Genomic DNA, 26371 nt, shown 5'->3' with positions numbered 1-26371 from the left:
GGAGCCAGCCACGCGGGGACATGTTGGGAGGGGCAGATGGTAAAGAGAGTTGCAAGTAGAGGAAACAGCAAATGCTCAGCTCCTTTTACATCCACGGCCTCGTTTAATCTTCCCCCAAACTTTGTGTCTTTGCCCCATTTCACAGACAAGGAAGCCGAGGCCAGGCAGATTAAGGAATTTACGGAGTGGGGATTCGAACCCAGTGCTCTGAAACAGGCCAAGCCTGGGCTCTGTCCAGCCCTCATTCCGTGCCGCCGCCTTCCTCCCGCACCGTGACCTTAACTCGACACGTGCTGGCCCCTCGTCCCCCCACACACATTGTCACACTTAGCCCCGCTTCAGGAGGTCGACGGGGTGTGGCTTTCCGAGGGACTGCGGGAAACCGCGCCCAGCGTGGGGTCCGGGGTAGAGTCCCCCCTCGCCCGGCGTTCGGGACCCCGCCGCCCGGCCCGCCCCTTCCGCGGCCCGGCCGGCGCTGCCTCTGTCCATGGTCAAAGCACCCGGGGTAATCCGCCTTTCTCTTCCGCCCGCCGAGCCCCATTCATATTCTAATCACAGCGCGGCCGGCCCGCGAACGGCCACTTTATCGGGGCCCTCAGAGACGCAGTCTGCCCCCACCCCCGACACTTCCACTTCCAGCCCCCCAGCTCCTCGCCCCCCTCTTTCTGTACTTTAAACTCAGCTGAGGAGGGGGACCCTGGGAAAAGCGCGTCCCCACTTGGACGCCGGGGCTTCTCACAAACTTGGAGGCTGGCGGGGGCGGGCGGGCGGGGGGCGAGGGGGGTGAGAGCGGGAGGACGGAGGGAGGGACTGAGACACAGACAGACTGACAGACAGAGTTACGGGAAGAGGCGGGGAGGGGGGTGTCAGAGTGACCAAGGGGGATAGAGACAGAGAGGGGCCGAGTCCTGGGGAGAGACAAAGAGACGTGGGGGCAGGGGCTGGACAGAAAGACAGGCAGCCAAAACCGGAGAAAGAGAGAGACACAGAGGACGAGAGAAGGACAGTTGAGAGACAGAGACAGGGAGACAAGCAGAGAGAAAGAGAGAGAGAGGGAGACAGGGAAAGGAGAGAGACACGGTGAAGAAGGCAGATCCAGGGGAAGACAAAGTTCTGGAGGAGAACTCACACCCTCCTTGCCAAGCAGCCTTCTCACCGCCCAGGTTGGGGGTGAGGTTTTAGGGCTGCAGTTCCCCTTCCCCTGTGCCCTCCTCAGCGGTCGCCTCCACGCGTGTCCGCGGATCCGCGTGGAAGGGATCAAGGCATACCTCCTCCCGCATTCCCAGGGCCCCCACTCAAAATTCAGCCCGGGACCCAACGGGGGTGGGCACAAGAAGAGAGGCAAAGGAGTGGGGCCCACTCGTGGTCGCGTAGGCGACGCCCCAGGCTCCCCGGAGTCCCCTGTCGCCCCCCACTCACCCCGCCTGCGCCTCGCCTGGCCGGGTCCAGGGAGGGGTGGGGAGGAGAGAGGGGGCCGCATCTAAGCCAATTTTGATTCCGCCTATAATGAGTGCCGGGCGAAGGCTGGAGAAGGCCTCTGGAACTTTAAATAAGAAAAACGTTGCTATAATAGAAGGGGGAAGTCGGAGGGCTGGGATTGCGTCGCTCTGAGCCCCCCTTTTCGGAGGCGGCTTTTCTTATTCAAAACAGGCCCACAATGGGCTTCACAGTGCGCCTCGCCACGGCCCCATCTGACGAGCGGCCATTCATCAGGCCGGCTGGCCTATCAATGACATTGCTCCCATCGGGGCTCCTATAAAATGATGCTTTTTCCCATGAAACATCCGCAAACATTTTGACGGGTTTGGCTTTGCCCGGCTGGATTACTGAGTGTCCCCTCGCTCGCTCGCTCGCTCGCTCTTTCTCTCTCCCCCTTCTCCGCGCTCTCTCCCTTCTCTTCCTCTTTCCTCTTTCTCTTTTCTTTCTTCTTTCTCTCTCTTTTCCTTTCCTCTTTCATCCTTTTGCCCTTGCACTCTCTGCGTCTCTCCTTCTCCTCTCCTCACTCCCTTCCTCCCTGGGCGTCTCTAGCACAGGGGACCCCCAAACATCAGGACTTTTGGGGAGCGCCTGTGCTGTCCATGGGAAGAGCATGCATTGTGGGTTACTGGAGGAACCCGACATGGATTCCACAGGTTAGTCCTACTGGCTGGGGTTGGGGAAGACATGGGGAGGGAAAGAAAAGGGAGAAGGGGAACTTCAGAAACAGTTGCAAAAAGTTCAAAAGGGTCAACTTGACAGTGGAACCCCAGGAAATAACGGAGACTGTGCAGAAGTTTTCAGTCCCGTGCGATGTGTATAAGTGGATGCGTGGAAGTGTGTGTGTGTGTGTGTGTGTGTGTGTAAGCGTGTGTGTAAATGTGTGTGTGTGTGTGCGCGCGCGCGCGCGCCGAGGAGCGCGCTTTCGCTTGTCCTGGACACAAAGTTACGTAAAGATTCGCTGGCTCGCGGCGAGCTCGAGATGCCACTTACAGAAACTTTGCGAGCCGACTGGCCCTCCCGGGCACGGCTCCTCCCCCAGCTTTGGAGGCCCCGGAATAGCGGTGCGCTCTAGGGCTGGTAGCGAAGGCCGGGAAACCCAGCGGAACTCCCCAGAGACGAGGGAGGGCGAAGACTTCGCACAGTTCCTAGGAGGTGGGGACCGCGGCTCAGGATGGTGGAGATGGAGACGCGCAGCTAGAGGGAGTGGCGGCGGCGAACCCGGTGGTCCTAGGAAATCCACGCCCCATCGGGTGGTGGGAGCCCCAGGCTGTCCGAGGCCGGGTGTAGCCTCCCTGCCGGGAAGGGGCACCCAACGAGGCTCTCCGCTCCGGGCTGTAATTCTGTTGGAGGGAAGGCGGGACGCAGTGCGGCCGGCGAGGCCTGGCGGTGGGGTCTGCAAACTGCTCGGCACTTTGGGGCTGTTGGCTGTGGTCGTCGAGTTTTGGGGTCTCTGAGATCCGTGAAAACGGAGGAAGGACGCCAAGGAATCTCTTACAACGAAAAAGGACGGCGTCTCGGTTCTTTCTCCTATAGAGCCTTCGCTACCTCCCACTTCTAGCACCTTTGAAGAACCGCTAAACTTCTAGATCTCAGTTATGCTTCCTCTGTCCCTTCAAGGTAGAAGTTCTTTGGAAGTTCTCCTCCTCTCCCGGCCGTAGTCTCCCAACCAGTTCACTCCTGTCCGGGCTCGGCTGCAGCTTCGGGGTTTCTTGGGGAGATGAGGTTGGGGAGAGACAGAAACAGGGCGATGAGCGCAGCCTGGGCCGAGGCGGCAGCTTGACTCCAGGCTTGGGAGGGTGCCTAGGAGCATCCGCTTCTGGGCTTTGAAGCGCGAAGCAACAAGTGCCTTCCAGCCTCTGCCATCCCTCCACACATGCACGACCCTGCCCTGAGCAAATAAACACCACACGGTTTCCCCACCTCCACCCCAAAGCAGGCTGAAAATGGATGTGGGGAGGTGGTAGAGGTCATCCGGGCATCGCCCCAGATAGTCTTTCTTCTGTCCCTGTAGACAGATTTCCAGCCCCTCCAGGCTTCTGACGATGCCCTGGTGCCCGAAACACCCACCGGCTTTGGCCAGGGGGATCTTCGGTTTTCCAGGATTGTTGTCTATCTCTGATTCCAAGAACCAAGTCCCTCTTCCATTGCGCTCCCCCGAGTGTGTGTGAACCCCCTGATATTGGGGATAAGCTGAGCTCCAAAGTCCTTCTTACTACTTGCAATGACAAACGAAGGCAAGAAGAGGCGTCTCCTGCGGCGGGTACGAGGCAGGCACCCAGAAAGGGAAAGAGCCCCTCCCAACATATTTTTATGTCAAGTGTTTGCGCCACTGCACACCAGCTGTGCACCCCAACTATAGAGGCTAAGATCTTTGAACAAAATTAACCCCATATATGAATTGTTTGCAGCCAAGTACTGGCAAAGGGCCCACGCAGGGACTTGGGGTCTCTCTGCACCCCACAGCCGCCATGGCCCAGCTAGGGGGTTTAGCCTCCCCTTCCACACGACTGGGGCGTTTCCGCGCGCTCTTGGGGCTGTGAAACGTTCTTTTTCTGTCCTCCACGCAGGTCGTGGTGGTGGGAGCACCTGGTCCTTTTACCTCAACTGCAGACGCCCCAAATAGGTTCTGAAACCGAAGTCTTTTCCCCATCCACTCTCCTTCTCCTTTCGAGAATCTGAGACATCCCTAGATAGCCATCCTAAACTCAAAACCAAAAGTTTTGGGAAATAGTAGTGAGAAGAAATGACATGAGGCGCACCAGGTGACCCCACTCGGGCCTGCAAAACCGACGACTAGGAAGAGAGGCTTGGCGCGGTCCGGTCCGGGAGCCTTCCCTCACCTCCCTTCCAGAGCTTAATCCAATTAGCTTTTCTTGTGAGTTTCCCTTGTTATGTAAAGGTCCTTACTCCCCGGCTTGCGGAGATTGGCGCTCCATAGAGCAGTTCGATTCTGCTCCTTTTACAACATATCGCGCGCGACCCGAACCACGAATATCATTATTATTGTTTCATTTCGAAAGGGCTCGAACAACCGATTCGCAGCAAGTGCTGGGCGAACTCGGGAGCGTCCAGGATCAGAGAGGCTGGCGAGCCGGGCCTCCGTCCCCTACTCTTAAAAGGAAAATCCCCGCAAAGTGCCTCGGCCCGAGAGACCAGTTTTGCAGGGGCCGGGGCTCTAGTGGTCTGCCTTGGGGCCACTTCAGCGTGACCTGCGGAAACGCGCCCCTTTGTTCCGCGTACGGAGCCGGTAATATATTCCTAGAGTTTTCCCCAAATACTCAACAAGTGTGGGGCCAAGACAATAGCCCCGTCGGGGGAGGCCCTGGAGCCGGCGCGCGCCTCCTGGGTCTTCAGCTCGCTCTCGGCAGAGCGTGACAAAGCAGAGCCCCTCTCCGGGGAGACTGGCCGCACCGCCGAGCTCGGGCAGGCAGCGCAGGCCGCAGACGCTCGCGTGGGGCCTTCGATTCCGCGTCCGGCCGTGCACCCTTTGCAGGTGGGAGGCGGGCGCAAATCCCACCCGGCCCGCGCCGCAGCCCCACGCCGCGTAAACGCGAGCACACAGTCCCGTTTGGCCCACCCTACCCACGCAGGCCGCCGGCGTCGCCTACGTGTTTCTGGCGTGTGGGTGCAATCGGGGTTACGCTACCCACGCGAGCGTTGCTCAGTTACTGAAGGTAACGGAAAATTCGAGAACGAGAGGGAAAAGTAGATAGAATTTTAGGCCACCGAGAACTTCTGCAGAGTGGGCGGGGGCCAGGTGGGTCGCCTACGCAACAGAAGGGTTGTTTCTCGTTAAACGGGATGGCGCTTTAGAGAGTGGCACTGCTGAGCCCGAACTGGAAACTTCTGCCTCTAATTACTGCCCCCATCTTCAGAATACAGAGCTGGGACGGCTCAAGTACCCCTGGAGCCGGATTTGAGCCCCTCGGGCCGCAGCGGCGGGAAGGCACGCTGGTTCACAGGTGCGGGCTCAGGCCCGACCTGGTTCCGTGGGCCCCCAGGTGAGGACATTCAGTGGCCTAGGCTCGGGCCCCACGGGGCAGAGAACACCCGGGTGGGAACGGAGCCCGGGCCTCCTGCACCCTCTCCTAGGCGCGGCCCTAGTCGAGGAGCCGCCTTCTGCGGCCCCGGGACCGGGTCTGCGGGCTCGGGAGAGCAAGGGGCCAGGGGTCTGAGCTTTGCCCCCCGCGTTCAAATCAGACTGTCTCTCACTCCAAGTGTGTGTGTGTGTGTGTGTGTGTGTGTGTGTGTGTGGCCAGCGAGAGAGGCTTGCGCGCCCCTACCCTCGCCACCTGCCAAGCGCCGGCGTCTGGGTTTGGTAGCAGGTCAAGCGAGAGCCTCGTGGTCCCGGGGTCCCCAGGCCCGGGGATTCCAGCCTTTGTCAGCGCGGTACACGGGTGTGGTGACCCGGTCCGGGGAGCCCCGCACCCGACTCCGTGCGGAGGCCCAGGACCGTGCGCTTTCCCACCCTGCCTGAAGGACCTGGAGACCCGGAAAAGTTTGCAGGGGCCGCCTGCGGGGTAGGCCCTGGGATTTCCATAGCCGCGCCTGCCCCCTCCCCAGCGCGTCACCATGGAGACTGTTGGAAGTTGGTGGCGGAAAACAGACCCCGCGCAAAAGCAAAATATTATGAGTGCAGTTGGGGTGACTTCTGGGGGGCGGGGGACCGGAGGGCATGAGCAGGAGCCAGAGGCAGAGGCCGACAACAAAGGGCCCAATGCGAGTTGGAGAGAGGAGTTTGCACAGGGCCTCCCCGCCGCTCAGTGAGAGCTGGACCGTCCTGCTTCCCAGGGGCTCCGTGGTCTCTAATTTCTCTCCAGCAGCTACACCTTTTCTCAAGCCCCTGCGCATCCTCCCTCCCACCCCTCCTCTCCGGGTTCTCTTGCAGCCTCTCTCACCATCTTGCGGTTAGGCGCCAGCTGGGCAGTGCGCCCACCTGCCCCAGCGTCACAGGCTCACCAACGTGAAAGGTTCTGGCTTTTCTTCCCCACGACCCGTAGGTCGCCCAGGATAAATTCTCACCCCCCCTCCCTTCTCCAACCAGATCTGAAAGGGTGAGGAGACTGGATAAGGCGGGAAAGAGAAGAGAAGGAGGGCCTGTTCAGAAATCTTGGATGGGGGCTGGTGGAAAGGAGATCTTGTCTGACTTTTTTTCTCTGTGCAGTGGGAAAAACTGAGTTATAATTCCGACTCAGCCACTTGTAATGTTACTTCAGGCAAATCTAGCCTTTCCAAGGTTAATTTTCATTGCCTGTAAAATGAAGGATGAAGACAGCTCACAGTCTGGGATTCTCTGACAAGTTAGACGTATCCCTCTCTACTCTAGAATCCAAGAAGCATCTTTTGAGTTTCCTGGAACTACGAACTATGATCCCCTGCACAATTAGTGAATCTCTCCCCAAACTAATAATAGACTAAAATATTTTAAGAAAAGTCACTTAGGATGTTAAGATTCAAGAACCTTGGATAACCATTTTGAAAGGCCTATTATTTACTTTCTCAAGGACACCTGAGGGTGCATTCCTTAAGTCTTTGGCCAATTCTTTGCATCCCAGAAGGATTTACTAAAAGACACTAGCTATTATGGGGCGGTACCCAATGTTAGTTTAGGAAATACTGAAATGCCTGGAGATGAGGAAGCCAGCATCCCAGACTGGCACATAAATAATGGTCAGTGTGGTGAAATGTTTGTTGCCAGCAAAGGAAAACCAGACTGTCTGTCCCCTTTGCTCAAGCTTTCAGAAAGAGGTGAGGCTATTATCACACTTAGCCATTTCTCCAGGCAAAAATTTTAGCAGAGGAGCCCTTCCCTTCTCCCAGAAACTGTTGCCTTGTCTGCAGATGAATGGATTGGATGTAATGATCACTATGGTCTGTCTAAACTTCTACCACTCAATTCCATGCCTGTGTTCGGATATGTCTTCTGGCCTATATGTGACATCTGCCTGGTACTTTGTTTATAAAGTCATTTTATGGTCATTGATCTTCACAGGTGCTTCACGAGAGAGGCATTATTGTGACCTGCATCAAGCACAGGGTGTCTCTTCCATTTCCGAAAGTGTAAGACTGTGATTCTAAATCTAATTGGTGTGTTTGTTTGCCTTAAAGGCTGAGAAGGTGTGAAATGGTGACATCAAAAGCTGGGACACTGGATGGCAGGTCTCCACGTGTGTAGGCAGCTGAGAGCCCCCCCCCACACACACACAGGTCACTGGGGACACTCGTTTGTGCCTCAGGGTTCTAAGGCTCTGTGGGATGTTGTTCTTACCCCTTCCACTCTATATGTCTTTGCAATTTTATTAAGGTTTATGGGAGAGAGAATGAACTCAAAGACAGATTATTTGGAAGTGTCAGATAAAAGTTAAAAAACGGCTTTGGGACTCGTGCTCTATTGTGTTATGCCATTATAGCACCCTGAGCCTTCCACCAGTAATTTATGGGGACAGCTGGCTTCTCCTCCTGTCTTTGTTCAATTGAGGAGCATCCTGAGATTGCAAGGTGAGCTGTTAAAAACCGTTTCTTATCCCAACTACTTATGTGTGCTTATCAGGATTTTAAAATACTCTGCTACTAAAACAATACGCAGAAATTAATTTGGTACTGAACTAAGACAATTCCTGTCTTCCCTTACCCCTGAGTTTGAATGCTTGAGTTCATAATCCTATTATCCCTCTTGTTCTTATTGATTAGGTTTTTAAAATAATTTTACATATTTGACCATATAAATTCGATTTAAAGCAACAAGTTACAAATTTGACCTATTTTATACATTGGAGATGGTTTGTAAGACATCTTTTGAAAAGAAGGTTCCACTTCTAGAAAAAAAAAATAACACTGATTTGAAATATATGGTAGTAGAGTAAACTTCTTCCTTCCTCCAAAATTGATGTACCTAAAACCCAAGCTTCTTTCTCCCCTTGCCCTTCCCCCCAACTCCCAGCTATTATCACCAATGAAAGCATGGTACTTACTTTCCACCCATTTCTCACCCCCATGGCTTTATCAGTGCTTCTGGCCCACTTGAGCACAAGAGAACATCTTTTAGGCCCTGTGTACTATTTACTTTTGCTGCTTAACAGATCACTTCAAAACTTAATGACTTAAAACAAGAACCATTTACTTAGCTCACGATTCTGTCGGTGAGCAACTTGGGCTGGGCTCAGCTGAGTGGTTCTTCTGGTCTCTGCTGGGCTCCTTCCGGCATTTGTGGTCAGCTACTGCATGAACTCTGCTGATCTGGGATGTGCTCCCTCCCATGGGATCCCCTGTCTAGGACCTTGGTTGAGATGAGCTCTGCTCCACATGGCCCCTCACTGCCCGACAGACTGATTGGTTGGCTAATCAGTCTTGTTCCCATGGTGGCAGCATGTTACCGAGAGAGTGAAGTGTGTAAAGCCCCTTGAGTTCCTAGCCAGAACCTGCTAAATATTGCTCCTGCCACATTATTGGACGAAATAGATCAAAGGCCATCTGGGGAGATTCAGATATCCTGGCCATTGGAGAAAAAAATACTTCGGGTGAATTTATCAGAGGTTCTATTTGGTCTCATTCACTGAGCACTTACAGGTGGCAGACCCTGGGAATGAACAAAGCCAAAGTCCCTGCTGTCAAGGACTTTAGAATGTATTTGATGAGAGAAGATGTGGACATACTGAGAATGATGAACACTCCAAGGGACATAAAAATAGTCCGCTTGAAGCTTGGAAGGAAGGATGCTGTATTTTGTTGAGTACCTACCATGTGTCAACCCAAAACAGGCCCTGTGTCACACCTTCGCCATTTAAGTCTTACCACGGTTCTGCATTGTCCATTTTTTGGATGAAAGAGAGTCTGGACCTTGCCTGGGGTCACAGCTTGTACGTGGCAGAACTAGATTGGAGACCAGACTGGGGAAGCCCGTTCCCTTGCCTCACCCAGCCCACTGCATCTGGGCACTGCTGGAGTGCCAGCCTGGCAGGGGTTGGGCATGGCTCTGGCCTTGAGGTGGAAGGGAAACATATAGATGAGAGTGGAGATTCATAGAATGTTGTCTTTGGGCTGCAGAGAAAACCTCTTCGAAGGCATTGTGTGATTCCGCATTTGAAGAGGATCTTAAATGATGGCAGTTATGGGAAGCAGTGCAACCTAGTGGTTAAGTATAGATTTTGGACAAATTTTAGCTTGCTTCATTCATTTATTCATTCATTCATTCAGGGAAACTGTGTGTCTCCTCTGTGCTGGATGCTGGGCTTGACAAAAATGCCATCTCTACTTCTCTGGAGCATAAATTCTAGACAGACAAACAAGTAAATACAAAAAAAAACCAGATAGTTTCACCGAGTGCTGAGCACGGGGAAGAAAATGACCGCTACCTGGAGTAATGAAGATAGGAAGGTTGCTGTCTCTCCTGGGATGTCTTTCTGCCACATAAAACTGTGTACCTTTGGAGTGGAAGCTTAATATTGCTGAGCCTCACTTTTCTTACGGAACTGATACAACCATCTAATACGGCTGTTGAGTATGAAATGTGAAAGTGGTAACAGATACTGGCTATTCAGTACTTACTATATGCCTTCACTTTGCTTGTAAGCATTTTTTATTTAAATGTATTATCTATGTAATGCGCACCTCGACCCTATAAAGAAGGAACTGTTATTATTCACAGTTCAAATGGGCTAAAAACTGAAATGAAAGCTAGAGGCTGAAGTGTTCAGTGAGTTTCTGGGCTCTAGCAGTTGGGCTGCTAAAGACACCCCTTGATTGCACGGGAAGTCAGATCAGTCTTAATTGAGAGTGCAGAATGCAGGTGATAAATCTCGCCTTTTATTTGTATTTTAAAAGTTAATGTTCATTAAATGCCTTTTATGTACCAGGCATGGACTCAGTGCTTTAAATGCTTTATTAATTATGTTTTAAAATACATGTTGTGGGTACTATTATTATCTACTCCATGGTATGCAGTGAGAAACTGAGGCAGATAAAGGATATCCATGAAAGTGGCCTAACCTACGAGTGATCTATACTCTTAGTCACAAGGCCATACTGACTTTCTGTTCTTTTCTGTTTTAAGTGAGGGAGAAGGTGGTGGAAGGCATAGCCAATAAAGCATATGTCATTTTAGCAAAAGCAAAGGACTCGCTCTTTTCTCCCTATATGAAAGTGTCAGGGTAGTCCTTTAAACTGCAAAGACAACATTTTAAATTATTCTTGACAAAGACAGGGACGTAAAGCATTCGTATCTTTACTACAGATGTGACGTGTACTGTAGTCTTCTTTGGGAGTCAGTGGAAGTTTAGTTAACATTTGCTTTGTCTCTGAGGATGTCAAGGCTTCATTCATGCTCACATACAGACTCCTCAGTAAGAATAAACTTAGGAGGCAAAAACCATTAAGTAATGGGATAACGTATGTAGCCTTTAGGCCATTTAGCAATCAATGTATTGCAGCTAGAAGTCATTCAGAGGGTGTTACATGACTTCAGGTGAATATGATACGGCTTAATGAGAAGAACGTGTGCCTTACCATCAACCAGACCAAGGTTTAAATCCCAGCTCAGTCACTTTCTCGCTGTGTGACCCAGGACAAATGACCTAACTTCTTTAAGTCTCCTTCTTTGTGAAAACTACTCCTTATCTTCTTAGGGTTGTTAAGAAATTATGATGAGACTGTGCGCAGTAAGCTAAGCCTGGCTCCTAGAAACTGCTCAGTAAATAGCAGATCTTATTATTACTGATAACGATTATCTGGTCTTCCTATGCCAATCCTAGGTGTCTAGCGGGACAAACATCCTGAAAAAAACAACAACATAGTTTTTTGTGCTATGCAGACACAGCCCCAGGTCTAAGGTGAAGAGAAAGCATTCTTTGCTAAAGGCTTTAGACTGAGGGATTAATTTCATTTTCATTTCTCTACCTTTCCCACGATGGAGGCATTTTATGTGCTCCTGTTGGCCATGATTTCATCCTTGTGTTTTCCAGTGTGTTAAAGGAAGTGGAAAAATGTGTCTTTGTGGAGGCAACACCTGTTGACTGGCACTTGAATCCTGGGAGAGAGTTGCGTAGATCACCCAGAGAAAGCATCTGTTGCACACCTCTGGTGGGGTGGGGGGCCTGCACAGCTCCTGATGCTTCTCCAGTTCCGGAATGTGATGGCCCACATTCTCCCCCCACCCCCACCCCGACACTTGTGGGCATCACTGTTGAAGACAACCATTTTACACTTGATTTTCAGGAAGTGGAAAACTCAGTTTCAAAGGAACTATTCTCTGAAACTCACTTTAGCAGGATGCAGAGAAAGTGTTTAGGTCTTTTGTATTTCTTCAGTATTTTTTTAATGTGAGGAGACAATGTCCATTTGTTCTGTATTTGTCTTTATAATTACATTTCTTACCTTCGTGTGGTTTCTGAGTTTTCAAAATATTAACAGCTTTCTTAGAGAGAGAAGAGAGAATGGGGAGAGAGGAGAGGTCATAAAAAAGCAGAAAAGAATTCAATTCAGTCCTTATGTTTGCTATTGAATATAGTCAAAATTTAGGCAACTAGGGCTGGATTGACTTGTGCCAGTAGATTTTGTGGTTTCTGTGTGTCAGATCTGATCCTTCGAGCAGAATTGCTTTAAAATATGTATATAGTTTCTTATTTTTTTTTTTTGTGGTTGGTTAATCCGCAGTAAAACTTAAAAGCATATAATCTGCCCCTGAGCAATCAATAATTATTAGCACAGGTGAACCTGAACATGTTGCGTTTATATTGTTGTGGCTGTTTTGTTTGAATTTAAAGGGATAATAAGAAAGCCCTTGAAAAGGCTGCAACCCAGTGAAGGTTTGTTAGCGTTTTGTGTCCTGAGTGTTTTCTGACTACCCAATTGTGCTGAAGATCGGCGTTATTTAGACACAGCCTAAGTGAGATTGCTAAATTCAGCAGGTTTTTATTAATCGGAATGGAGAATTAGCACTTCATAAGCACTGACCCCCTGAATCCATCATGTTGGAGGGAATGCACTATCAGTCAGCACAAGTGAACTGCTCTAGAACGAGACTTTGAACTGTCATTTGAATAATCTATACAGTGATTAGTGATTGTAAATTACACTGCCAGCATCTAATTTTTGAGACGTAAATGCATTTTGTGAAGAAAGTGATGTCAGCATGTTTGTTTTGATGTTTTGTGAGTGCCATGAAACCATTTCAAGTTGATATTAGACTTCTGAAGAAGGAAATATTTCTTTGAATGTTGCCATTGTAGAATTTGTAATTTTAAAAAATGAGTATGAGTGATTTTGTTTTGAGTTCCACATCATCTTTTTCTGAATGATGAGTCTAAATTTGGGCTATTCATGCATGTGACATATTTATAATGTGTGTACTGAGTCTAAATACTCATGGGTAGGTCAAGTTCCTCTTGAAATTATTAGGATTTTATAAAGTTCCAGAATTGAGCCCATGACACAAACTCAAATCTATTTACGATGGAACTGATTAATTACTTTAAACATTTTGCCATGTTTTCTTTGTGGTGTCAGTTCTGATAATAAATCTTGAGTGTGGGAAGGCTTAGAGGACCTCTATAAATTCTTTGCTCCACCAAAAAGAAAATCTACTAACTTTGTATCAGACCTATATGACTCCTAAAAAGGCTAAAAGTTCTGTTTCTAGGAGTTCTCTTTCTTTTCTTTGATGACTCCTTTTTCAAAAGCAAACCAGTTTCTCCATAAAGCATTATTTGACGTCATAGAAAATAAATAACATTGGCTGTGGAAGCTCTGCGAGTTTACAAGGAAGGAAGATCCCAGAGGGCTTGAGGCCCTCAGTTAAAACATTACAACCTTTAAACACTGGAGAGAAGATTTCTAAAGCGTTGAGCAGCTGTTGTGAGAGGGCTTTGGCCTCCACGAACTTTTATTTTCAATTCAGTGGGCAGAGTTTTGGAGGTTGCTGTGGTTTGCGTAGGGGACCTTTTCAGAAATGCCAGGCTTGTAGGAAAAAAAAAACAACACAGCTTTTCTTCTAATCAAGGCTCCGTGTTAAAGTTTGAAAACTTTGCTGTGATTAGAAGAATGAGTGATTTCTCTGCTTCACTGGGGTTTCCTCTGGGTGCCCAGGCTGCAGGGCATTCTCTGTCGGCCACCTCTCAGGGCATAACAGAGGGGACGGCAGGAAGCGGGAGAGCTGCCCGCCCAGGGCTGGTCCTGCAGGCACCCAGCATGGGCCCGGCATAGAGGTTGGAGGGGCCCAGAGCACAGCCGGGAAAGCATGCCTGGCAAGGGGTCCAGATGGATCCAAGAGACGAGGAACCCACAAAAAGGATCCCCTGTGGATCCTGTGTTTTGTTCAGAGTTTGTCTTGGCATTGAGAGACATTTTAAAAAAAGAAAAAGAAATGAAAATACCAAATCTGTATGATTATAGCTACTACCTGGAGACTATCTAGTGATACATAGGTCATTTTGGGGAAGGAAAGAAAGAAGGAAAAAATGGGAGGGAGGATGGGATGGAAGGAGGAAACATTGAAATCATTTTGGTCGTTGATGGCAGGCTGACTTAATGAATGCTTTTCAAAATTACGGTTACTTTTTAAAAAAATTTTAAATGACTCCCATTTAACATTGGGTAGCAGATTAATACAATTTATAATCTTTTCTACGCGTTATACTAAATGCTAATGCATGTTTTGCCTCATTTAATTCTCATGCCAAACCTGTGGTGCTATTATCCCCATTTTACAGATGACGAAACAGATTCAGAGAGCCGATTAACATGTCCAGGCCAAACAGCTAGTGTCAAATCAGGATTTTAACACATATTATTTTGATTTCGAAGCCAGGCTGCCTCCTTACCTCCTAAAACCTGGACCTGGAAGGAACACCTTAGAGATGTCCATTCTAGCTCATATCCTGGTGAGAGATGGCAGCTCACGGTGCAGTTCTTTGAAGCACATTGTCATGGGTGTCAGTGGGTGCCTGGCTGCCACGGGCACCCCGATTTGGCAGCAGTCAGCTGAATGAGGACACCCACGGGTGCTCCTTCCTGCGGGGACACCATCGTGCAACGTGTGCCTTTCATCTCAGATCATTGTCAGAGCTTCCGAGTTCACCCTGGCTCCACCGCTGGGTAGCTGTTCCCTGCCTACCAGTGACTTGGGCAAATTTGACATCTTACACACATCATCAAGGGCTTTGTATCTATTTACTTACAGATGTGATTCTCCTTTTGATAGGTTCAACATAAGCCTTGGAGTTAAAATAACAGCACCTTCCATTTGCATAACATGTTGCGGTTTGCAATCACTGATACAATCATTAATAGCAGGGAGTGTGCAATCATCGGTACAGCCGTTCACATCTCTGGCTGTGGCATCCCATAGGCTGGGTGAGAATTAGCTTTGCCACGGGCTAGATGTATGAACTCAGCAACTTATGTAACCTCTCTGAGCCTACGTTTGCTTGTCAGTCAAGTAGGGCCATGCACAATACCCACCTTACAGGGTATTGTGAGGATTAAATGAAGTAACGCATATAAAGGGGCCAGCACGGGGCCTGGGCATGTTGTAAAAGCTCAGTGAACAGAAGGTGCTTTGAGTGTCACTTGCTTCTAACACCCGCTTTCTCCCCATCACCACCCCTCCCCCACGCACCCTTCACCAAGACTGCATAGAAGACAGGAACAAAATGTTATACAACACTTCTGTCAGGCTCAGTCTTTTCAGTACACGACCTCATAAACCTGTCTCTGCTCAGAGAGATCATTCCCACTTTATGCTATAGTGAAACTGCTGCTCAGTGGGGTTGAGTCACGTACATTAGTTCGTATAGCGAGTGAGTACCTACCCAGGTTATGGCGCCAACGCTGATCCTGCTTTCTTTCAACCAGGCGGTCTCCAAGCCAACTGAAAACACAGTCGTAAGGAAGAGGCTGGTGGTTTCTCTTCCACACGGAGTTCTGACTGTCCTAACTCTGCCTGTCAGTGCCCTCGCCCACACGGACCCAAAGGGCCCATACTTTCCATCCTCATTCTACGTGTTTACTTGACGCTTCTCCCTTGGCTTCTCCAGATTTCCACCTGTGTCCTTACTATTTGTGCACAGTGCAAAGCATTCTATTTGAGTGTCGTGCACGAGTCAGTGCTCCATAAATTTTGACTTCACATATAAATCATTCCCTCCTTCATATTATGAAGGATGCTACATCTCTTTGTTTGCTTTCTAGGAAGCCTGGCTCAAGTCTCCAAGTAAAAAAGTACTTGATAAATTAACCGCAGATGAACTGACACTATTTTGTGCCCCTACTAGGTGCCAGGCATGCTTTTGGTGCTTCATTCATTCATTTCTTTCCCTCCATTTTTTCTGTCCTTCTCCTCTCCTCATTGATCTGCTCTGCTGTGCCAGGCACCATCTAGGTGCAAGGAATCATGGGTGAATAGGATACAGTCAACTCTTAAGGAGTTTATGGTGTTTGTCCTAACCCTCATAATGACCCATGGGGTGGAATTTTTAAGTACTGTGTAGGAAGGACATTGAGGACCATAAGGTTCAGGAATTTGTCAAGGTTGCAGAGCTGACTTAGTCACTGGTAAAGAGAAGATTAAAATTAGTGTCCTCCTGGCTTCCGGGACCATGTTGTTCTCATTGTACCAAGAGATCCAAGAACCAAACAGAAGAGTGATGACAGGAAGGGACTACAGTGGGATGCCGTGGGGGTGGGCGTGATATGAAACTTCTAATAGCTAAGAATATAGTGCTTATCATGTAAGCACTCTGTGTCTTCCTTAGTCACTTAATTCTCATAAAACTCCATGAGGAGCTGTTATTACTATCCCCATTTTGTTGATGAACATAATTGAGGCTCAAGGAAGTTGTCACTTGCCCAAGGTCATACAGTGAGGAAGTCAGACTTGAACCTGGCTCCACAGACCATGTTCTTTAATGCTGCCCTGTCATTGGGGGGAAAAACAAAAGGGCCTCTGTCATAAATAGGTACCTGGGAACCACAGGGGTTCCATGTATCTAGAAATTGCTCTGTGCCAGGCACTATGCTAAGTGCTTTCCATGCATCCTTCCCTGGAATCTCACACCACTAAGATGAGGCGGGCAGATTATTCATGAGGGGACACTGAGGTTTAGAGAATTGCCCTGAAGTCAAGCAACTAGTAAGTCCTAAGGCTGGAATTCAGACCGTTCACGTGTAACTAGTTACTAGGCCCCCATGCTTTTCTTTCTGGATATTCTCAAGCAATGGTTCAAAAGAGAAAAAATGATGTGCACCAACTTGTTCATTATAAAGTTATAAAAAATAGGAACATTGGCTCAATGGCACACTGAGCATGTATTAAACATTATAAAGATGAAGACTAGCGATACAGAAAAAAATCTGCATGATAGAATGAAGAGGAAAAGGAATACAAATCGTGTGTTCACTGGGGTTTCAGTTCACATATGTGCACATATGGACACGAGGCAGGGAAGCAACACAGAAACATGACAAATCATTCACATGTTAGCGGGGTGGGATTGTGGGTGAACATGTTTCTCTTTTTAACGTTTTAAAATAGAATTCCCTTGATGGATTCACATAGGAAAGAAAAGGATGTTTTGGTGATTTATCTCAAAAGTTCAGGCTAGATTGAAGTCTGGGAAAGAGGTTAAAAAAACGACCACCTAGTTAAGACATGATGTCAAAAGTCAGTGTCGGACGCTATGCATGATGGGTAGCCTCGGCTCCAGTAACCGCGTTCAGAGTTTTAATGTGTTTTAATAATATTGTAGTAATAGAAAGAGAAACAAAGAAAAAGTCACTATTTCTCCTATTACCAAAGTTAGGAGGTAATAGGTGTGCTCCCCGCAGAAGTCGAGGGAAATGACATTTATGCAACCTAGTTATGGAATGATGTACAGTAATCTGGTGTTCGCAGGGATGTTTTCAGAGCAGAGATCTGCGTTTACATTGCATTTATCTCCAACAGGAGATGGCACCGAATACCTTAGCTTTCATCTTTTCTGGTCTCTAGGGACTGTTGGGGAGCTCATGATCTGTGAACTAAAGGCGTCACGTACCCCCGGGGTTGCCTCACCGATTCTTGTATATTTCACATAATGAGGCCTCAGTTCGTCTCTTTGCCCACTTTAGAGTCTTACATATTGAGTTTTCCTAAAGTGAGGAAGAGCAGTGACGTTACTGAGCACCTGTTGTGTTTGGTATTATGTCAGACCCAGCTGAGGACTCACAGTGAGACCTTAAGGCATATATAATTATGGATATTATAGTGTAAGTTAGCGGTTAGGTTAGAGCCGGATTCAAATCCTGTCTCAGCTGCTGACCAGCTGTGTGGTCTTGGCGAAGTTACTGCTGTGACGATGCTGTTGATGAAGATGATGGTGCTTGCATTGGGAGGCTGCATTCTTGGAGATGTCATTAATATCACCTTGGACTCACCTGCATCATGCAGAGACTGAGATGTCAGCTCATGAAGAGGAGACATGGGGACACTGGCCACATGGATTGGCTAGGGAAACGAATCCAGGTAGCCAAAAAGAGAGCAAAGTTCTTGTCTTTTCTCCTCCAGGACTTTCTGCCTGGGCCTTGCTTTCCCCATCTATAAGATGGGATAATAATACCTACATATGATGTAATTCTAAAACGAGGCATGAAAACAGTTTAGCACAGTGTTTGGTACAAAATGGGGGCTCAGGAAATGGTAGTTAATGTAGCTATAACAGACAGGGAAACGGAGGCTCAGTAAGGTTAAAATACTTGGTCAAGTTCACAGAACTAGTGAGACAGCGAGGCTTAGAAGTTAGGTCTTCTCTTTCTTTATTCTGTATTGGACTCCCCCTAACTGTTGGGAGGGACTTCCTCCCTGTGGTGAACAGTTAGGTTGGTTCAGGCACCAACACTTGCTAGTTTCTGGAGCTGTGGGAAAGATTTCCCAGGATACAGATGGAGAGCCAAGACAGCCAGCAGGAACACTTTAGGTGTCTAGAGAGGCAACTGGAAATAAAAGGAGTGAGTGGTTTGGGCAGATCAGAAAACACTGAGGCTGCAGGGGTGTTTCACGAAGGTGAACAGTAATAGAAATAATATCGGCTTTGTGTTTAGTTAGCACACTAGCCTTTATCAGCAACCTTTTCCTACATCATCGTCATCTGAGTCTCGCCATAGCCTTATGAAGCAAATATTCTTATTGGACTGATGTGGAAACTGAGGCATAAAATGGGAGTTTGGGGAGGGTTATTTTTGTAAGGAATATATTAGAATTGGGAAAGAGATGAAAACACTGCTCAGATTTTTAAGAAAAAATAAGTAAAAGGAGTCAAATGATGAGGGTGCTTTTTGGAAAGTACTGAAAGGAGGACGAGTGGACTATAGTCTGGGAATTTGTCACTGAGGGTCAATTGATAAGTTGAAAGAGGAAGCAAATCCTTGTGCTGATCTTTGCAGAGGGGAGGTCCAGGCCATCAGGTTTGAAGTGGATAAAAAATAAGCTAATGTTTCAGCGCAGGTGGTAAGAGTTAAGCATCCTGGTGCCTCTGTGACATGAGTGTCAATCAGTTACAGGGACAAAGAAGTCATGTCCCGAGGCCCTGAGTGTGGGATAACTGCACCAAGCCATCCACACTCCTCTATGTCCCGGCCACACAGCTGTGTGAATGGGATAATGATGTTACCCGCTCCGACACTGCTGTGATTAAGTGAGATAACCCACGTCAATACCTGTCATCGGAGCACAAAGCTGGTGCTCAAGAAATGAGCTCTGATGATGCTGTTGATGAAGATGATGGTGATGGCCTTGGGAGGCCACCTTCTGGGAGATGTCGTTAGTCTCCTCTCGGACTCAACTGCATCATTCTGTGATTGAGATGCCAGTAGATGAGGAAGAGACACGGGGACATGGGGTCACTAGTCCCATGGATTAGCTGGAGGAGTGATTACAGTTAGCTAGAGACAGGGCAGAGTTCTTACCAAGGGGGCCCATGATGTCCCTGTTTGCCTGGGACAGTCCTGGTTGATGCATGTGGTCCTGGAAAAAGGATTAAAAATAGTGCCAATTTCCAATCTCAAAAGTGTCCAGTTTTAGATGATAAGGGATACGGTTTCCTGCTTCCTCTTCTCTCCCTTTTAAGGCTGTTTGGCAGCTCCCGGTGGAGCCGCCCACAGAACTGTGTTGCTGGTGTTGCCCTCTACTCAAAAACTTGCAGAGGTTCCCAACCACCTAGTGCGTAAAGTCCAAGCTCCTTAACCCAGTCCTGAGAACAGAGGCGGGGCTGGGATGTGTGCATGCCCCATGGCCTCCGACAGAGCGCGAGGCAAACAGCAACGTCTCAGGAAACACATGGTAAATTAATACTCGAATGAAGGAGTACATTCGCACTCAGGATGCTTGTCAGTTTCTTGAATGCCTCATCCTCCTGCCAGCTTCAGGGCTGCTGACATGCTGTTTCTTCTGCCAGAACCGCTCCTCCCTCCCTCTTACCCTGGGTTAGTAACGTGCCTTCCCGTTCTCAGTGTAATGCACTTCCTCTCAGAAGCGTCCCTGACTCTCTCGGGTTAGGTCTCTTGGAAATTACATCTCTTTTTGTGTGATTATGTCATAGCTGACTCCTGCACTCACCTCGAACCTTCCACGAAGACAGAAACGGTGTCTGTCTCGTTCACTGCTGTCTCCCCGCTGTGTAGCCCAGTGCCTGGCACATGGTACTCCATAAATAGTGGGTAAACAAATAGTGGGGTGAATGAATGTAGAGCCCCTCGAAGGCTACCCTTTTCTGAGCTAGTGGCGTTCATATCACCCGTGTAAAGTCCTCCAGTAGTTCCTTAACACACGTGGAGTGAATGAGGTTCTTGCTATGGCCAGGACATCCCTACAAACTTGGGGCCCTTCCTAACTTCCTGCCATCATTTCCTACTGCTCTCCCCCTTCCTCCCTCTCCTCCACCACCTGGTTCCTGGCTCTTTCTCCCACCCTCCAAGCCCTCTCCCACCTCAGGTCGTCTTTGTCCTTGTTCTAAGATGCCTCCTCCAAGAGGCCTTCAGGGCCCCATTTCTTTCTACCCCATTCCATGGCTTTGTTCTCTTCATAACACTCTTTGTTTGCTGCAGTCGTCTTGCTTCCTTGTTTTTGTCTGTCTCTCCACACAGAACATACCCATAAGCTCCCTGGAGCATGGACCTAGCCTGCCATGCTCATCACTAGATCCTCAGAGCCTGGCAAACAGTTGGTGCTTAATATTTGGTGGGCCAGGGATGAAATAAAAGCAGGGGCAGGGTGGGGCTGCCCCTGGGGCAGGGCCTGTGGTGTCACCATGGCAACGCACTGACCTGCATTCTCCCCTGGAGAGGCCACAGCTGTGTGCTTTCTGGGGCCCAGACTTTCCACAAGATCCTGTGTGTCACCGCCGCGGGGAGTCCAGGGGAGAGAGAAAAAGGGGCTGAGAGAGAATGACCAAGAGGAAAGCATATCCTGGTGCCATGGGAGACAGAAGCAGGCCACATTAGCATGAATCCACTGGTAATGAGCAGAGCCCGGGGGAGGGGAGATTGGGGTACGCTCTGGCACCCCCAGAGGAACCGGGGGTCTGGTCCTCCCTTGGTGGCTGTGAGGGTTGCATGTCAACTCTTTTATGTAGCATTTCTAAAGCTGTGAGTTCCTAAAATAGGCTCCAGCACACTGCCCTGAAAGGCTGTTGATAGAATGAGTATGAATAACGCCTTCTATTAAAACCCGGTGACACGTTACAAGTCAGGCGGCGTTTTCTTCAGGTATTGCATAAGTCAAGAACTCCCTGTTCTCACCCAGTTCCTCAGAAACAAAGCTCTTTGGTTACTCCCCCACTGCTTAAAAATCACGGCTAGTTCCTAGCTGCCTGCAGGCTTTGGCCTGGTGTGCAAGGCGTTTGCAGACTGCTCCCAGGGGGCTCTCCCACCTGTCTTCCACCAATCCTTGGGTCACGGGCCCGTGAACTCGTCACCTTTCCCAGAACCCCCTTTTTGCCTTTGTCCATGATAGTGATCCCCTTCCCCACAATGCCCTTCTTTCCTCCTAGGTCTGGCAGAGGCCGCATCTTTTAAGGATGAGCTAAAATGCCACCTCCTGTGTGAAACACCTCGGCCAAGCTGGAAGCTCTCTTCTCTGTGTCCCTACAGACCTTATTATAATAACGCATGTACCCTGGCTACCTGCTGGCTTCTTGAGGCAGTGTGCCACAGTGAGTGCAAACCGGCTTTGGAGGCAGGCAGACCTGACCCAGCTCGGTGACCAGCTAGCGGGGCGACGTTACCTAACTTCTCGGGCGTTTCCGTTTCCTCCTCACAAATCAGAGTTGTTAAAGTCTGTTACTGGGAGGATGCGGCATGTGAAGCAAGCGGGGTGACTGGGGGGATGCTCAGTTAATGCCAGACGTCACCACTGCTGGCTGTTCCTGTCCCTCGGCTGTGAGCTCCTGGTGGCTAGACACCACGCTTTCCTTACCTTTCCATGGTCCACAAAGCCCGGCATTTGAAGCGCTTCACCTGTATCATTTCAGTTCATCTTTGGAGGACCTGGGAGGTAGGGTTTTAGGAGGGTTCAGGAACCATCCCAGCTAGTAAGTGGCAGAGCTTGGATTTGAAACCTAGTTGTTCTCACTGCAAAGCCCACATTCGTCCTGGCCCGCCTCTGTCTTCTCTTTCATCTTGTCCTGTCTCCCTCTTGGTCACTCCACACCAGGCCTTCAACAGGTCACGCAGGATCCCTGCTCAGCGCCTTTGTGGTCCCTACTCTGAACCTTTGGGGGCATCGCTCCCTCAGTGCACTCAGCCTCTGCTCCAATGCTCTTTCTCCTCAGAGGCCTCCCTGGGGGAGGATCCCGTCCACCATTCTCTGTTCCTTCACTTTACTTCATCACCACCATCACCACCAGCTCTGTGCCTGACACCGTTCCCAGCTCTTGGGGACTAAGCATTGAACAAGATAGATGAGGTGGTTAGAACTTACATTTTTATGAAATAATGCAAATAATACATAAACAAGCAAGGTATTTTCAGGTCCTGAGACCCTGACCCACCAGGGAGAACATTGCCTTCCTGTTAAAGAATATTTGTCCATCTCTTCTGTTGGAACCTGACGTTGCAGGCACTTGATAATTATTCGGAAAAGGAATGAATGGATGGATGGGGCGGGGAGGGAGGTAATCTAAGGGAGAACCGCTGGTCTGTGCCCGATATGGGGCAGCAAGAAGAAGCAAAGGCTTTGCAGACTGGAGATTTGGGTTCACATTCAGACTTTAATCCTTCTAACTATACGACCTTACCCAAGCCACTGCCATGTTCTAAACCCCGGTTTCCTAATCTGTAAAGTGGGGTGAATTTCAGTGTCGGGAGGTGAACTGTAAAGCTCAGATCAGCTTCTCCATGTCATGCGCTCTGTAAACTTCAAGGATTACATGACTTTGGATAATCATCTTAGTCGGCTCCTCCTGTCGGACCAACACGTGTTCGTGAAGAACTTCTCTGAGGCCTGGACCGCCTTGGACATGCCATGTCCCTGATACAGCGACTTCCTGGTGGTTCTCTGCTGCTGCAAAGGGAACCAAGCCTCCTAGAAAACCCGGTAACCATTTATGGCTCTACCTAACCTCACTGGAGATAGTCACTTCAGATTGGGGGGCTGTAAATCTCCAATCCAAAGTGGGGAGACATGAAGACCTGCGTCTAAGGAGCGTGGGTGAAACCCTTCATAAAATGAATGGACCCACAGGCATTATCCTGCTGACTGTCCTTGATCCCAGAGGAGTCAGGTGAAGGGATGCTTTGTGGCCCAGGAACCTACACTCACAACTGTCGGTAAATCCTTTCGGGCACTTAGCGTAAGCTCACTCCTTACCAAAAGGTCAGGTGATTTTTATGTTGGGAGCCGGTCGTTATCCAGCTGTGACCTGAGCTGTCCTCCTGTGTCTCAGAAGTGCCGAGGTTACAGCCTTCATCAGTCTGCCTTGTGTTAGAACTGGTGCTTCAAGCCTTAGTTTTCGTCTCTATAAATATTTTAAAACATACCACATAATACTGTTCTGAGGTTTCACTTAAACCACATATGTGAAAATACCTTGTGCAGTACCTGGCACACAGCAGGAACTTAATGTGGTTTTTTGGAAAAAAGTAATCTATTCGACATCACCTGTTTATTCTGTGACATCTCTGGGGCCAGGCGTAGTGCCAGCCACTGGGTACGAGGTGGTGAACAAACACAACAGGTCCTTGCACTCATGAGCTCAGGGAGTAGCACCTGCCTCGTTTTCTGTCCGGCAGTGAAAGGGTATAAGCCCATCTCATTCGTGGCTATATCACAGCTTCTCTTCCCCACAGCTTCTTGTATCTGGAAGGCACAAAATACATGTTGAATTTTGCTTTCTTTATTTAGAAAATAGCCTTTGATGTGTTGTACTTTTTCGTGCCTATGTGGTAAGAAAGAAAATGATTAGGAAATCCTACAGATGTGTAGACGTATCTATCTATAGGCTGTGCTTCTTTGATGTCACAGGTGTCAATACTGTAACATTTATTGAGACCAGACTATAGGAGAAGCTTTATACCAGGCACTAGTGGAGCGTCAAGAGAAATAGAACAAAATGGACTCCATTCTTAATATGTTTAAGTTCTAAACTGAAGAGCCGGTTGTGTATCACAAAGGATGGCAGAGAAACATGTAAATGAATTTAACAAAACTTGTAATACGTAAGGAGAGTTTTAGCAAAAGTTCTAATGCCGGGCAGACGTCAGTGTTGTAAGAGTGCCACCGTGTTCTGCAGACTGTGTGGGACAGGAGAGCTCAGTTCACACTTGGGGACTGACCGGTGGTTATGACCTGGGTTTGAACGCTGCCCCTGCCTCTTACTATTCCGGTGACTGTGAACAGGTCACGTCATCTTTCTGAGCCTTGGTTCTGTCATCGCTAAAGAGTATATGTTAATAGCACCTACGTCATAGGGTGGTTATGAGGATTAAGTATGATGGTGTATAGAATGCATTTACATAATGCCTGGTCCGTTCTGGCTCAATATATGGTGGCCTTTGTTATTAAATCAGATAATCTACAACTAAATAAGATAGATGAGCACCGTGTGTTATTAAAACTTCAGTATACATGTCGTTCTGGTTGAGTAATTCTTGATCTTTGCAAGACCAAAATCCGTTGTTCATAGTTTTGCAGTGTATAAATTTACTTCAGGTGACCTCAACAGGGGACTTCCAATCATGTGGAGCAACCTGAGTGATGGGACACATATTGCAGATGCCACGGTTGAGGGTTGTGCTAGGGAAGAAGACACGGGTCAAAGAGTATCTGTGGGTCCAACGCCATGGCCTGTTTGGATATTTAAGAGCACCCCATCCATGCGCGCTGGAATGCAAAGCCTTTGAACACTCTGAGAACTCTAAGGGTCCAGAACAATAGAGGTCATGGTTCTGCCATTCTTAGCACTGCTCAGACCACCGTCTGGACCCTCTGAGAGTCCATCCTGGGTGCCACATGTTCAACTAGACATTGATTAACTAGAAGATAGCCAGAAGCAGGTGAATTGGATGGCAAAGAAGGGGGAACAATTTCTTCCAAGACAGAACTGAAACAAAGTAGGGTACTTTGACCAGAAAAATGGAGGCATGATGGCTGTATTCCTATATCTGTCATGTGCAAGAGAAATCAGACTTATTCTCTGTTGCCCTAGAGAGCAGAGCTGGGTAGCAGAGTGGCTACAGGCATAGATCATGGGATCAGAGAGACCTGAGTGGGTGCAGTGGGAGGGGGGAAAGGTCCCTTGGTGAGATTTCTTCTCTCTTTTTCTAATGGCACTTCAGCCCTCTCCCTCTTCTTGTAACTTTGCTTTCATCTCTCTATAGTGTTGGGCAGTATGGAGGAGAGGCACAGCCATGAAACTTACTTGACTTGAACTCTTGTGAGTAGGTGTTGCCCTGTCTCGATGTTTAGACCAGCTCCTCTCCAGGATATTGCCACAAGTCCTTCATAGGGTGCCCTACCAATCACTGGGGCTTCTCACTTTTAAGAATAGGACGTTTTAAGGACTCCAGTTTTAACACTGACACAGGCAGATAGGTGAGAGAGTGTTTCTCTTAGTTTCCCTGTTTCTGCTGAAGGGGCTGGGGGTGGAAAGTGTGTGGTTGTGTGTGCCCACATACATGTGGAGTAAGGAGGTGTGAATGCCTAGCTCAGAAGACCAGGAGCTGTCCCAGAACAGTAGAAGTTGCTTTGGGTGGTATGGTTGGCAGAAGAAGAGGCTGCAAATTTCAGTAGATGCCATCCAAAATCAGCCATGACTATTGCCAGGGAAGGCATGCCAGGATCGAAGGGATTAGAAGATCTGAGTGGAGACATTCTGGAGAGTCCTGCAAAGAATTCTGGAGATTTGTATTCACATGTGCTTGGGGATATGATGTGATGACAAACACCCACCATGTGCCATCACAGCTCTGAAAACATTACAAGCCATTTGTTTCTAGAGTGTGCATTCGATATCTGGAAAGGGTAGTAGCATTTCAATGTTTTGAATTTCTCTGCTGTTCAATGTTTCCTCAAATACCAGATTTTCATATTCTCTTAAAAAGCTGGCTCCTGTTCCTCCCCTTGGATATTTCCCCCCCAACACACACTGCTTATTTACGATTTTAGAAGCAGCTTTTCTAAGAGCAGTTGGTTGGAACATAAGATACAAAACAAATCCCAACATTTCTCCCTTCTGTCTGAGTTTGCTCTCCCTGCTCTCCACTTAGCTTACTTTTTACAATATATTAGTAAAGTGTTAACTAACGACCTTGTCCTTGGCTCTTTGAATTACAAAGGGTCACATTACTTAATCTCTCTAAGCTTCAGTTGCTTTCTAGGAAAAATGGAGATTAAAATCTTCACCTCCGAGAATCGTCAGAATTCAATGAGGTA

The 26371-nt window shown here is 48.5% G+C and overlaps 1 protein-coding gene across 4 annotated transcripts in view; it reads left to right on the top strand.

Annotated features, from left to right (window-relative positions):
- The first annotated feature begins 1689 nt into the window (after nt 1-1689).
- The window catches only part of RFX4 (regulatory factor X4), a 139697-nt gene continuing 115015 nt past the window's right edge, over nt 1690-26371 (top strand). For 2 of the 4 annotated variants that reach the window (XM_033118696.1, XM_033118697.1), the window contains exon 1: nt 1712-2132. In XM_033118696.1, coding sequence (XP_032974587.1) covers nt 2090-2132 — 43 coding nt within the window. In that variant the 5' untranslated portion in view covers nt 1712-2089. Of the gene's footprint in view, nt 2133-7951; nt 7978-26371 lie in introns of those variants that run through there. The other 2 variants (XM_033118695.1, XM_033118698.1) reach the window with 2 other exon arrangements.

Source organism: Rhinolophus ferrumequinum, chromosome 10 (genome assembly GCF_004115265.2).
Source record: "Rhinolophus ferrumequinum isolate MPI-CBG mRhiFer1 chromosome 10, mRhiFer1_v1.p, whole genome shotgun sequence".
Taxonomy (NCBI): Eukaryota; Metazoa; Chordata; class Mammalia; order Chiroptera; family Rhinolophidae; genus Rhinolophus; species Rhinolophus ferrumequinum.
This window is presented reverse-complemented; position numbering and strand designations above follow the sequence as displayed.